This window comes from Scardinius erythrophthalmus (genome assembly GCF_964197995.2).
Source record: "Scardinius erythrophthalmus genome assembly, chromosome: 8".
In the NCBI taxonomy this organism is placed as follows: domain Eukaryota; kingdom Metazoa; phylum Chordata; class Actinopteri; order Cypriniformes; family Leuciscidae; genus Scardinius; species Scardinius erythrophthalmus.
The window spans coordinates 19,194,087-19,211,750 of NC_138228.1; the positions used below are offsets into that span (position 1 = coordinate 19,194,087).

The window sequence follows — 17,664 nt, forward strand, 5'->3', positions numbered from 1 at the left end:
ATGGATTTATTGTCTTTTAAATGTCTATAAAATCAGTGTTTCTGATAAGAATATCATTAACAGCTGCTTTTATTCATAACATTAATTATAGGGACGGTCACATGAAGTGGTTAAGTGCTTTAGGCCACCGCCGGGGTTCAAAAGGCACAATGGCAATAGTTCATTTTTATTGATTAGATGAACTTGCTGCTGTGAATTAATAAATTATAAAGAGGGTACAGTGAAAATGCTATGCTTTCCTCAACTGAGCATAATGCAATATTGTGTGCACATGCTGACTGCACTGTAGACAAGTAGACAGTACTGCAAAGCCTTTAATCACATCTATAAATCAGGCCTATTGATAAGGCAGGCAAATGCTGTGAAATTAAGTTTTAATATTTATTTTGAGTCTGGAGGTTGCTGCAGAAAAATACCATACCCGGGCTGATCTCATATCATTTACTTTATGTGCATAGTAGTTTTTTTGTGATCAAATGTTCACCCTATAATTTGCCATTTAGGTGCAATTGTTTTCAAGATTCTAGATAGAGGACCTGAAAAAAAGCTAAAAGCCTCGCTCAAAAGGCATGTAGTGTTAAAACTGGATTTTGACTTCAATAAACATTGAGGTTATACACATTTATTACTAAGGAAAGCTGCCAAATCAAATGTAAATAGATGGGCTTTGGTTCTCAAAGTATCTTTCCATTAATTAATTTATTCATCAAACAAATTAAAAAATAAAGAAAACCAGAAAAAAGACAATGCTTAAATACATTTTTATTGTGGAATAAATTAAGTATCTCATAGAGCATTGTGAAGTAATCTAATGAAAATAATTTTCATGTGGCAAAAATAAATAACATTTTTACTTCCAGAACTCAACTGTGCTGTGTCTACAACCATACACTTTTTCCAGTTACCTAGATAGCAAGAGGGCATTTTTATAAATTCAGTCTTAATTATGTAGTATACGTGATCAGACTTATCACATTATTTATCACAGCCCTTGTGAGACTGCAATAAACACAAAGGCTAACTGGAATTTTGATTTCATTGATTATTCTTTTAGTTTTGGATTGTCGGTGGTTTCAGGTTGCACACAAAGAAAAGTGCATGCTGTAAACTCACCATGTGACATGTGACATAATCATGACCCTTTGACTTCTCTGTACTGAAAAACTTTATGGGATCACACTTTATGAGACAGAATTTTTTTTTACAACCGTGACATATATTGCTTTGTCATTGTTAGGTAATGGATAAACTAGAAAAAATGTTCAGTCAAGAACTAGAAGTATCGGCACATGGCTAAGCAGACATTTATTGAATAAAAGTGCAGTTCAACTACTGATATATCAGAAATACACTTTCCATATAATATCGCTTTTGTAAATAAGGTACGTTTGGTTTGAAAATGATCAACTAATAATTCAAGCTCAGCTATTGTTTTATACATTTCAAGTATGGTTTATACTGTTATGCAGACAGCAGTACAATTGCCTATCAACAGGTATCACAAATATATGTATAAAAATAAATAGAAAAACATTTAAACAAATATTTGTACTCCTATGTGGATATACACTAATATTTACATGATTTCATACTGCGATTTCATGATGGCTCATTTAATGATTGTTCAAAGAAGGCTCTGTTTGAATAGGCCATGAGAGGCAGACGTTCCCCCAGCACAGCATCTCTGAAATTGCGTCGTCTCCACGCGTACACGATACTGTTCAGAAAACCCTGGAGTGACACTGACAGCGCCTGGACAACAACACATGGGAGAAAATATACCACACGATTAAAAGGTCTGTGAATAGCATTCATTTTTATACCTCTCAAACAACAACAAAACCTAGAAATCATATACTTCTAACCAGGGCCGTCACTAGTGGGGCGAAACCGTGTCGATTGCAATATTGAGGTGTTCAGTGTTATTTCGACTTTACGGAATAAAAATGTGATTGTTCTCCTCACAAATCAACTGTTTCTTGTTTTTCACTAGCATGTAAGTGTTGAGGACTTGTGCATTATTTGAGCCTCCATTCAGTAACAGTAAAATACTTAAGTATTGTTAAAAACAGAGACTCTAAGACTTTGAAATTGATGACTTGCAAATTGTAATGGAGAAATTTTTGCTGTAAGGTATCTGTACCTTTACTTAAAGGGATAGTTCACTTTGAAATAAAATTTTGGTATGTTTTAGCTTACCTCAAGGGCATCCAAGATGTAGGTGTCTTTTTTTCCGCAGTAGTTTCAATTTTGATATTTTTAGGTCAAAAGATATTTTAGGTTTTAGGTCGTTCTTGTCTGACAGTCCTATAATGTAGGTCTATGGTCACTGTCTCAAAGAGCATGCACAGAGTCCAAATTAAAACAATTCCCCATTGTCCAAATTAAACAATTCCCCATCGTAAGTACACATTGATGGCATAAGACACGAAACGAGCGGTTTGTGTGAGAAAACTAACTGTATTTATATTGTTTTTACCTCTTGTAACACAGCCACGTCCAAGTGATCTGTGGGCGCGGGCGCCTCCTGCTGTGTGACGTGTACGCAGACTGGTGCATAGATATATATACACTAGATCCCTTTAAGTATTTTCAGGTACTCTTTACTCACTGATACACAATATATTTTGTGTATGTAAGTAAGCATGATTGTGATAGATTTTAAACAACAGTTTAGTAAACAAGAAGTTAATATTGAGTAACCTACTGTACATTTTAGACACAATATTGCTATTTAATTTGACGGTTTTTGCTCCGCAAAACGCGAATGTTGTGCGTGTCCGAGCAACATGCATTCCTGAATGAATCATCATTTGAAAAGGAATCAGTTAGGTAAATGATTCAATGAGTCACTCATACAGTAATTCACTTGTTTCGTTCCTAAATTTATTATAATGTTTTGAATGAATTAGTTAAGTGAATGATTCAATGAGACACACAGACTCAGTCAAGAATTAAGGCCAGTTAACGCCAAGGATGATAACTATAATGATAACGATAAACATATAGTTCTAAAAATCCTTCTAAATGTAAATGCATAGCAGAGTCCACACCAACCACAACTCTAACGATAACGGCACAGAGAAACAATATTGTTGGAATCACCTTCAGAACGATTTTTTCCCAGCTGATAAAAACATTGACAGCCAATCATAATATATTCTGTTTTAAAGAGCTTGAACATTTAAAGCAGCAGGGTAATCGTTCGTTAGTGTAGACGCTAATATAGTTATTATCTTTATAGTTATCGTTCTTGCTGTGAATGGACCTTTAATCAGCATTTTTGAATGAATCAGTAAAGTGGACGATTTAATCACTCACTCATGCCGACCATATTTGAATTCGGAACTGCATGGAATGAATGAATTGCATACTACTACTTAGTATTTTTACCATATCTTTATATGTCAGAAATAGTAGAGTAGTATGCAAGTATGTGGTTCCAAATCCATCAAGTCACTTTTGTTCCTGAATGAAGTAGCGATTTTTATCTCAGTGCTTCCCAACCCTGTTTTAACATTGTTTTTTTATGGTTGAGTTCAATGACTCACTCATTCATTCAGTCACTTGTTCCGTTCCTGAATGAATCAGTGTTTTTGAACGAATTGGTTGAGTGAATGAATCAAACGACTCTTTGGTAAAGACAGTCACTTGTCGCCACCTACTGGCATAACAATGCACCATGCAGAAAGAGTCAAAAATCCCTGCTAATGCATATATATATGTAACAGAACATGTTCTAGTTTAGAAAATGTGTTTTACCTGTATGACATAGAGGGGGAAGAGATGTTTTATCTGAGGTTTTGCGAAGGACAGACAGATGAGAACCAGAGCTGAAAAAATGAATCAAAATATAACTGTTGAAAATGACAAAAACAACCATTCATATTGAGAGAAATACATATAAACATTATTGCATATGTGTAGCATTTGAGAACACGTGTGTGTTATTGTACTGACCTGGTGCCCAGCAGAAAAAGATAACAAGGATCATGTATCGAGCCGAGGACCAAATCCCACCTGGATGTCTCTGTGACATTGTGATCATGCTTGTGTCCTCATAATGCCTATAACAGCTTTGTAACCTACAGTACACCACCTACAGGACAACAGAAGATTATTTATGTAAAATACCTACAGTGACCCCAAAAGTATCTGGACACTTGTCATTGCATTAGATAATAAAATATCAAACAAAGTGGCATTTATTTTCAAGCAAAGCATGACATGTTGAGTCCACAATATAATTTTTCAGGGTGAGTGATGAAATTGACGAAAAATGTCAAATGATGTGATTTGTGTACCCACTGTGCAGCTGATGATGACGATCAACACACTGCTGAGAGTGAAAACACGAATGAACTCGGCATGAGCCGGATCCTGTTGGACAAAAGACAGCGTGATGAAACAGCTCCAGAGATTATTTAGATTTAAACTTGTCATCTATACATTTCTTACCACTGTTGTGCAGGAGTCATTTGTGAGATGCAGGAAGAGAATGCAGCTGCAAGAAGAAACAGACATGAATTTGGTGAAATGATTCACATATGCGTACGTCACACAAGCTCACAGAGAGAAACTCATCCTCACCTGCCACAGAACCTGGCGGAGGGCCCTCGGCTGACGTGTGTCATATCAGGCGTGCGGGCTGGTTCGTTTGCTGGCACGAGAGTAGCTTCCATAACTCTGAAGGTATTAATATAGACGAGGTATCCAATTATCGGTACAAGCCTATAGAAATGACATGTAGTAAGCATATAGATCATTACATACACATTGCAAGCATATTTATCATATTTACAGTTTAAAGTCCGCGTGAACCGGAAGTTGCAAACGACTTTTCTCCAGTGTTGTGACGTATTTCCCAGTGAAACGGAATATTGAACAGAGGGCAGGGTTTTACTCTAGCGCTCCTCCTCTCCATCTCTGCTCATAACAGACTAACGGTTTGAGGGGAGTGGTTAAGCGTTTCCCAAACCAAGCCGTCAAACATACGTCATCAGAGAAGGTCCTCCAAAGCAGAGGGGAGGGGCATTTTCAGATTTTGATTAAAGATTACGAAGCCAAAAAATTTTTTTGTGTGGATTGACTTGCATGGATGAATTGTTCACCACAAAACGATCAATTTAGGCAAACAAAGTAAATATGGTCAATTTTGATTTCATGTGGACTTTAACATAAATCATATTTAAATGCATTTAAGAAAACTAAATGGAACTACTCACCATGCAATTACATAGACAAGACAAAACCTCCTCCTCCTGCGTGATAACTGTGACAATGAATGCATAAAAAATTAGCACAATACAATTAAATATATATATATATATATATATATATATATATATATATATATATATATATATATATATATATATGAAGAGTTCAGATGCAAAAGCCTCTAAGTGCCATCTGAAATTTTCTTATAGAATGATAATTTTTATCAAGCTTGTATATTTAAGTTCAATAATATCACATAAATGGCAATGCAAATTACCTATTAATTGTCATTTGAGTGAAATTACTGAACTTAAATATACAAGCTTTATAAAAATGATCATTCTAGAAGAAAATTTCAGATGGCACTTAGAGGCTTTTGCATCTGAACTCTTCATATATATATATATAATGAATCAATAACTACAATTTTGATTCATAGACAATAATCAAAAAAGTGGAATAATCAAAAAACACTTATTTTATTTCAGCTATGTTGCCATGGCAAAATGTATCATGTTCATTTAGCTCAACTAAAAGAACTAAAAACCAAAATAAAAAATGAATACAAACTAAATAAAAAAATGATTAAAAATGACAAGAACACAACAAAATTACTGAAATAATAAAAATGAATTAAAAATATTAATAAAAAACTATAATAGTATCTCAGTGATACTATTTTGTTTTATTTTGATCATTTTTGTTGAGTGTTTTTGCCATTTTTAAACTAAACAATTAAACATTTTAAACTAAACAAAAATGAGAATTGTGCCTTTGCAACTAGCTGAAATAAAATAAGTTAACTTTTTTATCATTTATTTCAGTTAACGTTTATTTTATTTTAAGTAACACATTTTTAATATGGTTTTAGTTTTAGTTAACGACAGTAACACTGATCTAAACTAACAGGATTTGAGTTAAATATTATTTATAATGACTGAACTACCCTAGGTTACAACAACAAATATTATTTTAGCGTTAGGTACTTTTAAGAAATGTACTGCACAGAGATCATTTACGTGACTATATAAAGAAAATACGGGAGGAATGTGGCACAGCCTGACCGGTCTCAGACTCTGCCAAAATGCTGCGTCAACAAACATTCTTAGCCCTCATGTTAATACCAGTGACACTGATTTAATCTACATAACAGTGACAGTGACAGCGACAGTGTGTGTGTGTGCGGCAACCCTGCTCACCTGGTTTTCAAATGCTTCTTGCTCTGCTTTTTCTCTCCATCCTTGAAACGCAAGTGCTGACTCACAGGCATAAACAATGACAAGCAGAAACGAGACGCAGTAGAAGGCCTGGGAAGAGACAGAGATAATGCTTAAACAACTGAAGGTCATCACAGCTGCTGCACAGATCCACACTGAAAGCTTTGCACACACCTGACTAAATTTACATTTGATATTTCAATTTAAAGGTGTGTGCTGCAATACTTCTGCTTAAAATGTATTTTAAGCAGTATTAAGAAATGTTTCCTTCCTACTGTTGTGGCCTCATATATGTCCACCTGTATAGTTATACGTTTTTACTCATCCACTGTGTCAACTCGGTGTCAAATGAGAAAGATGAGACTCTTCAATTGCTTTATGGCAACACACAATAATGCTGGAAACCTACAAAGCACTGAATGAACATCTTCTGTGTAACTCAACACCAATAGTCATTGTTACCAAGATGTTCATTTCTCAGCTGTTCAAGGAAGTTGTTGCATAACAAGGACATTATTCAGTAAATGCACTGTGTCGTGCACACACACAAACACAACAAATTGTTATTTTTCTGCATTAAATGTGCATTCGTATCCCGGTTGGAGATGTGAACAAATACTTTGAGACTTTTATTAGATTTAAATTATTTTAACAGCTACACATGATTACATGTTTCTATGGAAGCTTGTTTCCGCCACTGAATAAAACATTTTATCTCACAATAGCGAGTTTACTCGCAATTCTGACTTTATATCTCAGAATTCTGACTTTATTTCACGCAATTCTGACTTTATATCTCACAATTCTGAGAAAAGATGTCAGAATTGCGAGATATAAACTCGCAATTATGTGTTATAAAGTCAGAATTGCGTGATATAAAGTCAGAATTCTGAGATATAGTCAGAATTGCGAGATATAAAGTCGCAATTGCGTCTTATAAAGTCAGAATTCTGACTTTTTTTCTCGCAATTGCGACTTTATATCACGCAATTCTGACTTTATATCTCAGAATTCTGACTTTATATCATGCAATTCTGACTTTATATCTCCCAATTCTGAGAAATAAAGTCAGAATTGCGAGATGTAATCTCGCAATTGTGAGATAAAAAGTCACAATTATCTTTTTTTTTTGTGGCGTAAACAAGCTTCCATATGTTTCTGTATAAGTTTCTCACCAGAGACAAAGGCAATCCGTTGTTGCAGAGCTTTTCACTGAGTGGCCAAATTTCATAAGGCAAATTACTTATGGCAGTGCACATCAAAACAAGCGACGCCAGGAAATCTGCCAGGGCCAGCTGAACAAGAGGCTTAACCTGTAATACAAGAACAAAACATACACTCTTACCATGAAGATCCATGAAGAAACTTTAACAACCATGGAAACAACATTTCCATTCCACAAATGGTTCTTTAGATTTTTTAAATGTTCTTCACTAAGAAAAAATGGCTCTTTTAAAAACCAAAATGGTTCCTCTGTGCATCACTGTGAAACCCCTTTTGGAACCTTTATTCATAAGAGCAGTATATATATATATATATATATATATATATATATATATATATATATATATATATATATATATATATATATATATATATATATATATATATATATATATATTGCTGTATATTTGCAAACGGGGAGGCCCAATTTAAAGAGACTGCTGAAGAAATATTTTTACAAATGTTTTGGTGAACTTTGCAAAAGAGTTATCTAAAGCGTGTTATGCGTGAGAGATGTATGCAATGATGTAATCAGAGGGCTTAGTTTTCATTGCGCACACTGGCGCACTTTTAGCCAATATTGACCCTCACTGTAGACTTTTGCAGCAAGACTTTTGTGATTCAGCCAGGGAATGCATATCCATCAAATCCATCATTTCATTTCCATTTGTCAATTAATAAATTCAGATTATGAATTTAAAACCTGCCCGTTTAGAAGCTGGTGGTTTAATCAGATCCGTTCCCACAAGATAAAATGAAATTTTACATTCGCATATTGACTAACCTGTTCATTGAGATGCCTTCTCTTTATAATGGACACCACCACCACAGAACAACTACCTATTAGACTGCAACAGAAAAAAAGGTCATTCAAGTTAAGAATTCTACTTTGGGATTTTAAAAAAGCAACTTCTGTCCCTGTCGTCTCCATATTTCTACCTGATTTAACCCTTAGAGTTAGTTAGTCCATGTAAACTAATGTATTTAGAAAATAATAAATAAGATGTTACCACATTAACTAACATTTTGTTAGTTAAATGTATTATTATTTGTTAATTTCATTTTAAAAAACATGGTTGCTGTGATTGGTCACAAAGCTGTATTGAGGTACTGTAAACACACATGACATATGACATAAACAACATAAAATTAAGTATAAAACTACAATTTGCATAATTAATAACAATAAGGCAAAACTAACTTTTAAAGTAAAATCTAAACAAAAAGTGATTTTTTACTGTATAATAGCCTACAATGCGTGTTTCATACGTTGCCTCAGTTTGTCTCAGTGAATTAAAGCAATTCATACATTTTACTTCTAAAAAACATGTTTATGTGTTGCCTATATTAGGCTAAATGTTACTACCTCTATAAAAAAAGAAATGCATAACTCCAGATGCAAGTAGTGGTTTCTCTTTGATTGAAAAAGAAATTCCTTTTAATGCATTATAGATGTATTATTAATTAAAAGCAATAGATCGTAAGCGCTTATATAACATTGCTCATTTGAATGTCATGTCAGTCGAATCAACTTTTTATTTCTCACCTTAAACTCAAGGCCGAGACGTAGATCCAAGACAAAGCGGTAATCTGTGCGTTCAATTAAGACGAAACACAAAGAATAAAAATATGTAGCCAATAATATATTTTTAAGAATAAATAAGCCTACGTAATCAAATCGAAAGTTTAACAGTCATCATAGTAGATCAATGTAGCCAACTGTCTGTTTTTGGTTTAAATATTTTAAAGCAAATTGTATAGTGTCAAATAATGACATACAGTATGCTGTTTTTTCCACATTAAGTTGTATTCTCGTAGACTTCAAGTGTGATTAATTACCTTTTCTTCATCTGATAATCCAACTTTTGACTTCATGATAAAGAGATTAATTCCATGAACTACATGCCAGCTCGTTGTTGTTGTGTGTATCCTGTCATGTACATGTACAGTAGCCGCTGTCTGTCTGTCTCTCTGACTGACTGACTCTCGCCGTCTCACCTGGACGTTGAACCTCTGATCATGTGACATCAACAGTCTCACCTGTGTGGCTGCGCTCCTCTCATTGCTCGTCTCATGCCTATGTTTTTGCGGATAAAACCTCATGTGTTTTACATCACAGAGCGCGTGCATGTAGGTGTTGTTGTGTGGTCTGTGTTATCATGGTGATAAAACATAAAAGTCAAGCTCCTTAAATGATTAGATATCTATCAAACAGTCTAATAGTAGGCTACATATATAGCCAGGCCTACAACTATTAACATCTTTGGAAACACTTTCAAATGGCTAATATAGGCCTAAACATTAATAATGCATAGGCTATATATGTGTGTTGAACTACTAATCCGTAAACTGTGTTTCTGTTGTGTTTGTGTACTGATATCTTACTCGGACCCTCACCACTAAAATTAGCACGCAGTGACCTCTACTGGTCAAAATGTCATGTGCAACAAAATCAGTTATTCAATGAAAAAAAAAAAAAAAAAAAACTGAAAAGTTTTTGGCTATGGCATAGCATAGTTGGCTAGAAAGATTACTTAATTTCGAAATAATATAAAAATACTGGGTGATGGAGAGTTAATATAACATTTAATGAATCAATAAAAAAAAAAAAAACCCAACTTAACCATAATGAATCATAGAAATAACAATACAAATGGTCAATGGAAGATATGCCTATTTCTCAATTGATTTAATATTATTAATAATAATACTAATAATAATAATATATATATATATATATATATATATATATATATATATATATATATATATACAGGGATTGTTGTTCTTCATTAGTCTTGGTTTTTGGTTTAATTAATAAATAACAAATAAAACAATAAAAAAAAAAAAGGTTGTCCAGTCCTTTCAAATTCGCTGTGCCCCTGTTTTTTAAGAGAGAATAATGCAAGACTAGTTTGTATGCTATCGCCATCATCAGACAGAATAAATAGCACGTGGGCGTTTCAGAACATATCGGAAGTTATGAATAATTATGACATCACTGCCCAGAATGCGATTGCAGCAGGAAGTGACGCCAAGACTTCCACGGTGGCTCCTTTCTTACGTGGCAACGCGTCAAGCGACCGCGAGACACTGAGCACAAAGAGACAGAATATTCATTAAAATACGTTATTACATTTTCTTTATTGGTTCGTTTGTTGATAGGGTTTAAGCTCTTCTTTTAAATCATCATGGGTCTGACCATCTCATCGCTGTTCGGGAGACTTTTCGGCAAGAAACAGATGAGAATACTGATGGGTGAGTGTTTCAAGTACATACACTTCTGTGTTTCTGATGTATTTGTGTGGTAAATATTCAATTCTAAGACTATATAGATAGTATGTGGGTGTAAGATTAACTAAAATATGATTTTAGTCATTTCCTCATTGAAATTCATGAACCAATGTCATATTTCTTGGGCAGTGGCTAATGTTAGCTTGCTAGCTTCAGATAGAGCTAATAAAATCACACCATTGTAATGAAATTGACAGCTAACGGTTTTTTTTTTAAACATAAATTTCAGTGGGTTTGGACGCTGCAGGTAAAACCACAATACTTTACAAGTTAAAGCTGGGAGAAATTGTCACCACCATCCCCACTATAGGTGAGATTACACTGACATGACTATCACTCTTTCACAATGTTACATTTTTCATTTAAAACAGAAGCAGCTCATGATTAAATCTTTTACATGTGAATCAGTTTTCAAGATTCTGTTCATTTTTGTTGGTCAATATCTGTAATGTCACAGCCATTGCCTTTACAACTACAGTGTGGGTTTTAACCAAGGAGAATTTGCACTTAAAGTAATGTTTTGTCTGACACTGACATTATTAAAAGCTTTTATAATTGTTTTTATTGGTGCAGATATCTAGATGGGTCCAATTGCATATATATGACTAATTTATGCATAATCCAATTTATTGACAGCATATACAATTAATATGAATGACTGAAATTAAGTGGTTTTATTTTTATTCAAAATTCATTAAAATAATCGAAAATACAAAATATGGTAAGCAATTATGATAAAATATTGTATTCATTGGCAATGCTTTCAGTTGGTCTTTGAGCTGCCAAAAGGTGTAATGGCTACTGCTGTTAACTTACTCTTCACTAAGCTCCACCTTAAAAACATTACTGACCAATCCTACCTTAGTAACTGTTGCTGTCTGCCACATTATCACAAGCTTTTACAGAAAATATTCAAAAAATATGGACTGTGTTGCAAAGTCACTCTCGCTGTTTCTGAGCGAGCTTCAGCAATCGAGATACGAAGGGTCAAAATTTAGGAGCTGTCATTGGCAATAATCTCTTTAATAGCCAAATATCAGCTAGTGAATCGCCATGGCTGATGTATTTGCCTATCACTAATCAAAACCAATCAAATATGTTCGATATTTTGATGCACCTTGAGTAAGTTGTTGTTGAACTGTATTTGTTTTCTGCTGATGGACAGGTTTTAATGTAGAAACTGTTGAATACAAGAACATCTGCTTCACTGTGTGGGATGTCGGCGGTCAGGACAAGATTCGTCCTCTCTGGAGACACTATTTTCAGAACACACAGGTATGATTTTTATATAGGGTCATTTTGCTGTGAAGGTGCCGCATATCTGTTTCTCAATATCTTTATCCAAAGCAACATATAGGCTAATAAGTCAGTTACAGGCACTGTGCCATTTCAGCAGCATCCTGATCTGAAGTCTCTTTCTATGTGTTTGAGATGCTTTTGTGAATGTTATTCATTTGAAGCGTTTTAAGGATCATTATTTTAGCTGTCGAGCCCAAACTGTTAATTATTTTGTCCTCAGGGTCTGATCTTTGTTGTGGACAGCAATGACAGAGAAAGAGTTGCAGAATCTGCAGAAGAGCTTTCTAAAATGGTAAGCATTCCATTTAACCTTCAGATATTACATAAAATCTGCATCACGCCAAAGTCCCTCTCAAGGAAAGTCTGTTTACTCGGCGGCCATATTTGCAATGCCTCCGGGCAGTTATTTCGAGCATCCGAGACCAAGGCTGCATCCGAAATCGCATACTTCCCTACTATATAGTAAGTGAAAAACAGTATGTGACAAAATTCACAGTACTCATTCCGGCAAGTTTATGAAGTGCATATGATGGAGACTTTACTATCCCATGAGCCCACGGGAGAGGATTTGTGAATGGCATTAAAGCGATGCAACTGATGCTAGTAGGTCATATGATAATGACAGAATGGGGAATCAATGTAATACTTCCAGATTACATTTATACTATATAGAACACTTTTTGTAGTGGTTGTGAAGTAATTACTTATTCAAAATAAGTACCTACTCGAGAGTATGAGATTTCGGACGCAACCCAAGTCCTATCTATTTTAATGGGGGAATCATGAAATCTCACCTTTATGTTCACAACTAAATAACACATTTAAAATCCGCAACAAAATCTGACACAAACTGTCCCATAAATGTTGTTGCTTATGATCAAATAGCGTTAAAGTCTAGTCTCAGTAGTCTCAAGCTTCAATGGGAACCGGAGCTTCTAACGGGAGCTGCAGTGACTTTACCAATCAGTGATTGGCTCTTTTACTCAGAAGATATTGCAGGTTGCAGTTTCTCCCATTCATAATAGGAGTGAACCGTCATTCTACACTCACCTAAAGGATTATTAGGAACACCTGTTCAATTTCTCATTTATGCAATTATCTAATCAACCAATCACATGGCAGTTGCTTAAATGCATTTAGGGGTGTGGTCCTGGTCAAGACAATCTCCTGAACTCCAAACTGAATGTCAGAATGGGAAAGAAAGTTGATTTAAGCAATTTTGAGTGTGGCATGGTTGTTGGTGCCAGTATTTCACAATCTGCTCAGTTACTGGGATTTTCACGCACAACCATTTCTAGGGTTTACAAAGAATGGTGTGAAAAGGGAAAAACATCCAGTATGCGGCAGTCCTGTGGGCGAAAATGCCTTGTTGATGCTAGAGGTCAGAGGAGAATGGCCGACTGATTCAAGCTGATAGAAGAGCAACTTTGACTGAAATAACCGCTCGTTACAACCGAGGTATGCAGCAAAGCATTTGTGAAGCTACAACACGCACAACCTTGAGGCGGATGGGCTACAACAGCAGAAGACCCCACCGGGTACCACTCATCTCCACTACAAATAGGAAAAAGAGGCTACAATTTGCACGAGCTCACCAAAATTGGACAGTTGAAGACTGGAAAAATGTTGCCTGGTCTGATGAGTCTCGATTTCTGTTGAGACATTCGGATGGTAGAGTCAGAATTTGGCGTAAACAGAATGAGAGCATGGATCCATCATGCCTTGTTACCACAGTGCAGGCTGGTGGTGGTGGTGTAATGGTGTGGGGGATGTTTTCTTGGCACACTTTAGGCCCCTTAGTGCCAATTGGGCATCATTTAAATGCCACGGCCTACCTGAGCATTGTTTCTGACCATGTCCATCCCTTTATGACCACCATGTACCCATCCTCTGATGGCTACTTCCAGCAGGATAATGCACCATGTCACAAAGCTCGAATCATTTCAAATTGGTTTCTTGAACATGACAATGAGTTCACTGTACTAAAAAGGCCCCCACAGTCACCAGATCTCAACCCAATAGAGCATCTTTGGGATGTGGTGGAACGGGAGCTTCGTGCCCTGGATGTGCATCCCACAAATCTCCATCAACTGCAAGATGCTATCCTATCAATATGGGCCAACATTTCTAAAGAATGCTTTCAGCACCTTGTTGAATCAATGCCACGTAGAATTAAGGCAGTTCTGAAGGCGAAAGGGGGTCAAACACAGTATTAGTATGGTGTTCCTAATAATCCTTTAGGTGAGTGTATATCTAAAGTCTTGGATCATGCTCAAAAACCTGTCACTTTTTCAGTTACCTGAACTGAGATCACGTTACACAATGTATTTGTATTTACATGTGCATTTATGTTCTTGGCCGAAGCTTTCTTACCAAAGTGTCATGTGTTATGTTTGTTAGGAACTTTGTTAACACACACAATGCCATTTAATTTGTGGGAATAATACTGCATTTTCTTCCCTATTATCAAGTCACCTTTATATAGCGCTTTTTACAATACGGATTGTTTCAAAGCAGCTTTACACTGATTACAGGAGAATAATGCAACAAGGTTTGTTTCGGCAGTAGAGCAGCTCTAGAAGAAAATAGTGTCATTGTCCAGTTTAAAGGGATAGTTTACTCCAAAAACTGTCATTTACTCACCCACAAGTTGTTCCAAACCTTTCTTTCTTCGGCTGAACACAAAAGAAGATATTTTGAACCAAACATTTGATGGACCCCATTGACTTCCATACTATGGAAGTCAATGGGGCCCATCAGCTGTTGTTGAATATTAAGTTGTGAGATGTATCCAAGTGAAACGGCTTTTCTAACAAGAAAGGGCGGGACTTGTTTTTTTTTTCCATTGTAAATTGATTGGACCGCTGGATGACTGTAGTTTGCTGTTGCTGTGATCTCATGATGTGAGTGACCGGTTGTCACGCCAGGAAACACGTCGTCATAGAAGAGATGTAGCTGTTAGAGGCAGGGGTAGTTATTTTGATCAATGATTACGAGGGCACATGAATTTAAAAGAAAATGTGCGTAATAAATAATTCAATATTTCATATTTTATTTTAAATATCAGGAAAAGTATTTATTTTTTACCCAAGTTTTTTTCTTTTTTATTATTATTACAAAGTTTTTAATGTGCAGTATTGGCTGATTTGCCAGGTGGCCTGTGACTCCATTCTTATTGTTGAGCCCTGTAATGTATAAATGTGTTGATTTATTGCCATTGTTAGATCAGCCTCATCATGCTCACTTTCTTCATTCATACAGTTGCAGGAAGATGAACTGAGGGATGCCGTGCTGCTGGTTTTTGCAAACAAACAGGATCTGCCCAACGCCATGGCTGTCAGTGAACTCACAGACAAACTTGGGCTGCAGAGTCTACGCAGCAGAACGGTACGCACACTTACTTGATTGACTCCAAACATCCACTAGTTTAAGCAGTGACTTCATTTTTATTGTCCGTTGTCTTTTTTCCACAGTGGTACGTTCAAGCGACCTGCGCTACACAAGGCACCGGACTCTATGAAGGACTGGACTGGTTATCAAATGAGCTCTCCAAACGCTGATAGTGAATTTTAGAAAGACAGAGGGTGTCAGTTGATAGACTCTGTCCTGAAGAACTTCGTGTGTGTGTGTGTGTGTATGTGTGTGTGTGCGGGCGCGTGTGTGTGGAGGAGCTATCAAGTGTTCAGCATCATGTCTAATCTATCTTATCTGTCTTTTTCTATGCTGTATTCCTACTAATGTTCTTTTAATTTTCCCCCCTTACAAATCTGATTGTTTTTCAGGACTGTAAAATAATGCTTAAATTGCACGTTTACTTGATAACTGTGAGAGCATTATGGCACAACAGAGAGGAAGTTTAGGTGGAATTCCAAGTTGAGGCATCCCTATCATGCAAGTTTGGAGAAGTTGTAGCTTAAGAGCGAGCAAATGCCAGTGTTTGTGCATTGACGCTCACTCCAAAGTCTCTGTTGCAGTGCTGCCTAACCTGACATGCTAGTCCATGCAGCTCCATGAACATTCCATTTCATGGCAGTTAATTTTATTCCAGGTGGTTTTGTAAAGCTACACATTAACTTTTGTTTCAAAAGCCTCCTTAGTCTATTTTCAGGGACTTTGCCACCAACCAAGCTTTTGAGATGTTTGGAGCAAAATGGTACATGAAGTATTGACAGCAATATGGAGTCATCCATAATTGATTAGCCCAATGATCTCTAACCGCCTTTGATTTAAAATACCTCCATTGAACAATATGTAAGTAAATGTTTTAGTTGAAAGCATTTGAACAGATCATAGTACCTTGCTTGATTTTTCTGAGGTGGGATGGACATGGTGGATTGGACCGGGATGAATCGTTTCTTCAATCTGCTCCATGTTTCTTTTCTTTTCGTGTCAAACAGATGTATGTATGCTGGCACCTTTAATATCAATGATCGAGGTGCATTCGGTGAGAATTTTGTATGGGACACTCCAGTAAACCAATAAGGTTCCCTTTTCCTGAGCAGGATTTTCTGATCTTATACACTTCCCTATTACGGCAAATTCCCTACTCTTGCTTGAACTGTGCCACAAGGTCCACACCTGTGAGAAAATAAAGATCTGATAAAAACTGAATGGAAACATTGTATGCTGTTTTTTTTTTTTTTTTTTATATATTCTCTGGTTACAGACCTTTAAGCCTTTCAAAGGGATTTTCTATTCTTAAAGACCATAGGCTGCATTATTGCACAGCTTTATGCTGGTTATCTCATTTGAGATGGATTAAACCGATAGATTTTCTATTATTTTCAAGATTAACAGTTGATCAAGCTGGTTGTTTAACCTAATTTTTAATCACTATAAAAATTTGGTAATATGAAGATGGTTTACTTACCTGACTTTCTTCAAATTCATGTAACTAGTGCAAAATGCCCGTGCAAAATCAGTTTTTGTGTGTTTTTAGTAATTGTTGGTTTGGTGTATTTGAGTGCTCATTGTTACAGTTGCACAGCAAAAGTTCAGTGACATTTTTATTTGTGCATGGTAGAAAGCAAATACTGATACTGACATAATGACATACAATAAATATGGAAAATTGCTACACGGTTGAGGGAGCAGGATACACAGTGAACTCTGAGAAAACGCTACGCTTGAGCAAACAGTTTGTGAATAAGTAAATAAAAATGATGCCCGTGAAAGAGACTGTGAACGCATTGAATATGATATGTTTAGTTGGTGAATAGCATAGGCTACTATTACACAGTAGCGATAACGTTAAGCGCACCAGAATGAAATATAATATTCAGAAGTAAACAGTGTAGCTGACTTAAAGATTCAGTTAACATCCACAAATGAATAAGCGTGACGATTCAGGGAGCAGGCTACACAGTGAACTCCGAAAAAACGCTAAGCTTGAGCAAACAAATGATGGCTG

General features: G+C 35.9%; 2 protein-coding genes across 2 annotated transcripts; one reads left to right on the plus strand and one right to left on the minus strand.

Annotated features, from left to right (window-relative positions):
• Positions 1-1,276: 1,276 nt before the first annotated feature.
• On the minus strand, positions 1,277-9,736 carry LOC308694354 (transmembrane protein 116; the record flags this gene model as incomplete). Its single annotated transcript, XM_081371861.1, has 11 exons — positions 1,277-1,752; positions 3,763-3,833; positions 3,961-4,099; positions 4,309-4,380; positions 4,459-4,504; positions 4,591-4,731; positions 5,226-5,272; positions 6,420-6,527; positions 7,613-7,750; positions 8,446-8,509; positions 9,702-9,736. 11 exons carry the CDS (start codon positions 9,734-9,736, stop codon positions 1,600-1,602), a joined length of 1,014 nt encoding a protein of 337 aa, XP_081227987.1. The 3' UTR covers positions 1,277-1,599.
• An 897-nt stretch (positions 9,737-10,633) lies between these two features.
• On the plus strand, positions 10,634-16,900 carry arf5 (ADP-ribosylation factor 5). The gene is made up of 6 exons (XM_081372890.1): positions 10,634-10,919; positions 11,185-11,265; positions 12,121-12,230; positions 12,475-12,546; positions 15,516-15,641; positions 15,728-16,900. Exons 1-6 carry the CDS (start codon positions 10,853-10,855, stop codon positions 15,812-15,814), a joined length of 543 nt encoding a protein of 180 aa, XP_081229016.1. The 5' UTR covers positions 10,634-10,852; the 3' UTR covers positions 15,815-16,900.
• Positions 16,901-17,664: the final 764 nt, after the last annotated feature.

Excerpts from the sequence above, each read along its gene's own strand:
- arf5 (XM_081372890.1), top strand. The coding sequence starts at position 10,853 with ATGGGTCTGACCATCTCATCGCTGTTCGGGAGACTTTTCGGCAAGAAA. Across the intron at positions 11,266-12,120 it reads CACCACCATCCCCACTATAG|GTTTTAATGTAGAAACTGTT; the intron begins GTGAGATTACAC and ends GCTGATGGACAG. Across the intron at positions 12,231-12,474 it reads ACTATTTTCAGAACACACAG|GGTCTGATCTTTGTTGTGGA; the intron begins GTATGATTTTTA and ends TTTTGTCCTCAG.